The 2,217-nt window shown below is 41.5% G+C and overlaps 1 protein-coding gene across 5 annotated transcripts in view; it reads left to right on the top strand.

Moving 5' to 3' along the window:
* The window catches only part of dbnlb (drebrin-like b), a 17,348-nt gene extending 16,180 nt beyond the window's left edge, over nucleotides 1-1,168 (top strand). For all 5 annotated transcript variants that reach the window (XM_015057636.1, XM_015057640.1, XM_015057639.1 and 2 more), the window contains one exon: nucleotides 743-1,168. In XM_015057636.1, coding sequence (XP_014913122.1) covers nucleotides 743-879 — 137 coding nt within the window. In that variant the 3' untranslated portion in view covers nucleotides 880-1,168. The remainder of the gene's footprint in view (nucleotides 1-742) is intronic.
* The last annotated feature ends 1,049 nt before the right edge of the window (nucleotides 1,169-2,217 follow it).

Below are 2,217 nucleotides of genomic sequence, written 5' to 3'. Positions count from 1 at the left end.
AGAGTTCTGATTGGCAGACATCTTTGTCTATTATCTACAGTTTGGTTGAGGCGGGCCGTTTGGTCAAAAGCCGGAAATCCTGCCCCCCGGCCGGAGCTCTTTAAGCCCTGCTTAACACAGCCAGGAAAAACTCTGCTCTCTATTACAACATCACCTTAAAAGTCTACAAACCATTTTTTTTCTCTCTCAGATTTTGAAAGTATGATATTTACCAGTGACTCAATTATGTGTCACTGCTTCATCTTTTGCAAACAGAGGCTGATGTGGGAAAACTGCTGGGAAGGACAGCAGCATCTATCACCAACACATCTAGCTGTTTTTAATGTAAACATGTTTCTGAGAAGTGAAGGGCACGTTTATTTTCTCAAAGACTGGGTGACCGTGCCGTTTCATCACTTCTCCTTTCGGTTGCATATTCTAGGTATCTGGGAGGTGAAGAGACAACAGCTGCATGTTATTAGAGCGCAAAAAATAAGTTTTTTTTAAATTTTTTTTAAATTTATTTTAGTTGATAATGTTGTTGAGCAGCATATTTTGCACCAAACCCCTTCACAGTTATTGTCCAGCACGAATGCAGCTTTGTGATGTGGGTGTTGGTGACTCATACCATGTGCTTACTAATGTCCCCCATACCGTCAGAGACGCTGATCTCTGCTGATTACACGCAGCACATAAGGCCCGTAAAAACCGCAGCTTTACGTCTGCTCATGCTGATGCGCCGCTCCTTCTCTGCTCTTTTCAGCCGACGGCACCGAGATCTCGTTCGACCCGGACGATGTCATCACCGGCATCGAAATGATCGACGAGGGCTGGTGGCGGGGATTCGGTCCGGACGGCCACTTCGGGATGTTCCCGGCCAATTACGTGGAGCTGATGTAGCCCGGCGGATCGTCGGCGTCTGTCTCTCCTGAGGACTTTTGCAGTTTAAAAAAAAAAAAAAAAGTCAGTCCTCACACACTCCTAGATCAGGCTGAAAATGAACAAAGCGAGTCTCCGCATCCCCCGGACCAATGAGCATGGTAACTGTGGGCCAGGTGTTTTTTTTTTTTTCTTTTTAAATCTTAGAGCGCAGTTCTAATTTGTTGATACTGTAAGCAGCTGATGGCGTCGTTTATGGATTTGTGAAGACCCGTAGACCCGACCCGAAGCTTCCTCGTCCTCTCTCTGCCCCCCTGAGAAAAGAAGTGTATTTATTTGTCAGTGTGATGCAGTATATGAGTCTTAATTTCAGCTGTGATAACACCACTTCCAGTTCACATTCCTTAAAAAGTGGCTTTGTTTTGATTTCAGGTATATTTGATGTATTTGTAGCAAATGTCCTTTCCCATTTCAGGAGAAAAGAAAAGATGACGGTACCACAAACGGCCTAATTATTTCCGCCTTGTTTTTTGCCTTCTGATACCGGCAGACTGAATTATCCGTTTTTTTTTTTTTTTTTTGTGATTGAACCTCTATCCTGTGTTTTTTCGGGTTAATTTTTTTTCTACTCTGACAGTGGTGGAAGTGAATATTTAAACCAACAAGTGATGCTTGCTGTGCTCTGGGTTGTTTTCACTCGGGGCAGTGCATAACACGGTCAGATTCCTGACTTTAAACTGTGAGTAAACGGCAGTTTTCATTTCAAGTCCTTCCTCATTTTTGGCCGCATAATTTCAGCATGTGTAACTTTTCAGGGAAAAGCTGGAGAAGAACATAAAGGTCAGCGTTTTATTTTTGTTTTAATGGATCCTCGACGGACTGAATTTGAGTGCACAGCAGATATTGGTGTGCCATGATAAAAGGTGGAAAGTGCAATGGTTGGCATCATTTTAATCATTTCATCGGGCTTTAACGACATACTTTATGCAACTTCATTTTGTTATTAATCATACAACAACAACAACAAATCCACTGATCATATATAGAAAAGGGCATTGTGTTGATGCTTTATTCATGTTTTTTTTTCCACTGTCTACTGTAATGCAGAGATTCTTGATAATAAAAGAAGTAACCAAATTCTGCTACTTTTGTTTGTTTGTATTTATACAATCTAGATCAGCTTAAAGAAAAAAGGGGGGTTGAAATATAGAAAGCTAAAGGGATTTTCAGAGGTTTAACAGGAACTCAGATGTAAGCACAGTCTGAGTATTTTCTTTACCGTCCGTTTCCTGGAATGAGGTAACACTTGGGGAATTCACCTCTAAACGCTTAGGTTTCAATTTCACGTGAAAATAAGAT

Source organism: Poecilia latipinna, unplaced genomic scaffold (assembly GCF_001443285.1).
Source record: "Poecilia latipinna isolate Pla-1442-1.1 unplaced genomic scaffold, P_latipinna-1.0 Scaffold1477, whole genome shotgun sequence".
In the NCBI taxonomy this organism is placed as follows: Eukaryota; Metazoa; Chordata; class Actinopteri; order Cyprinodontiformes; family Poeciliidae; genus Poecilia; species Poecilia latipinna.
Note: the sequence above shows the minus strand (reverse complement) of the source record. Positions and strands in the feature narration are given on the sequence as shown.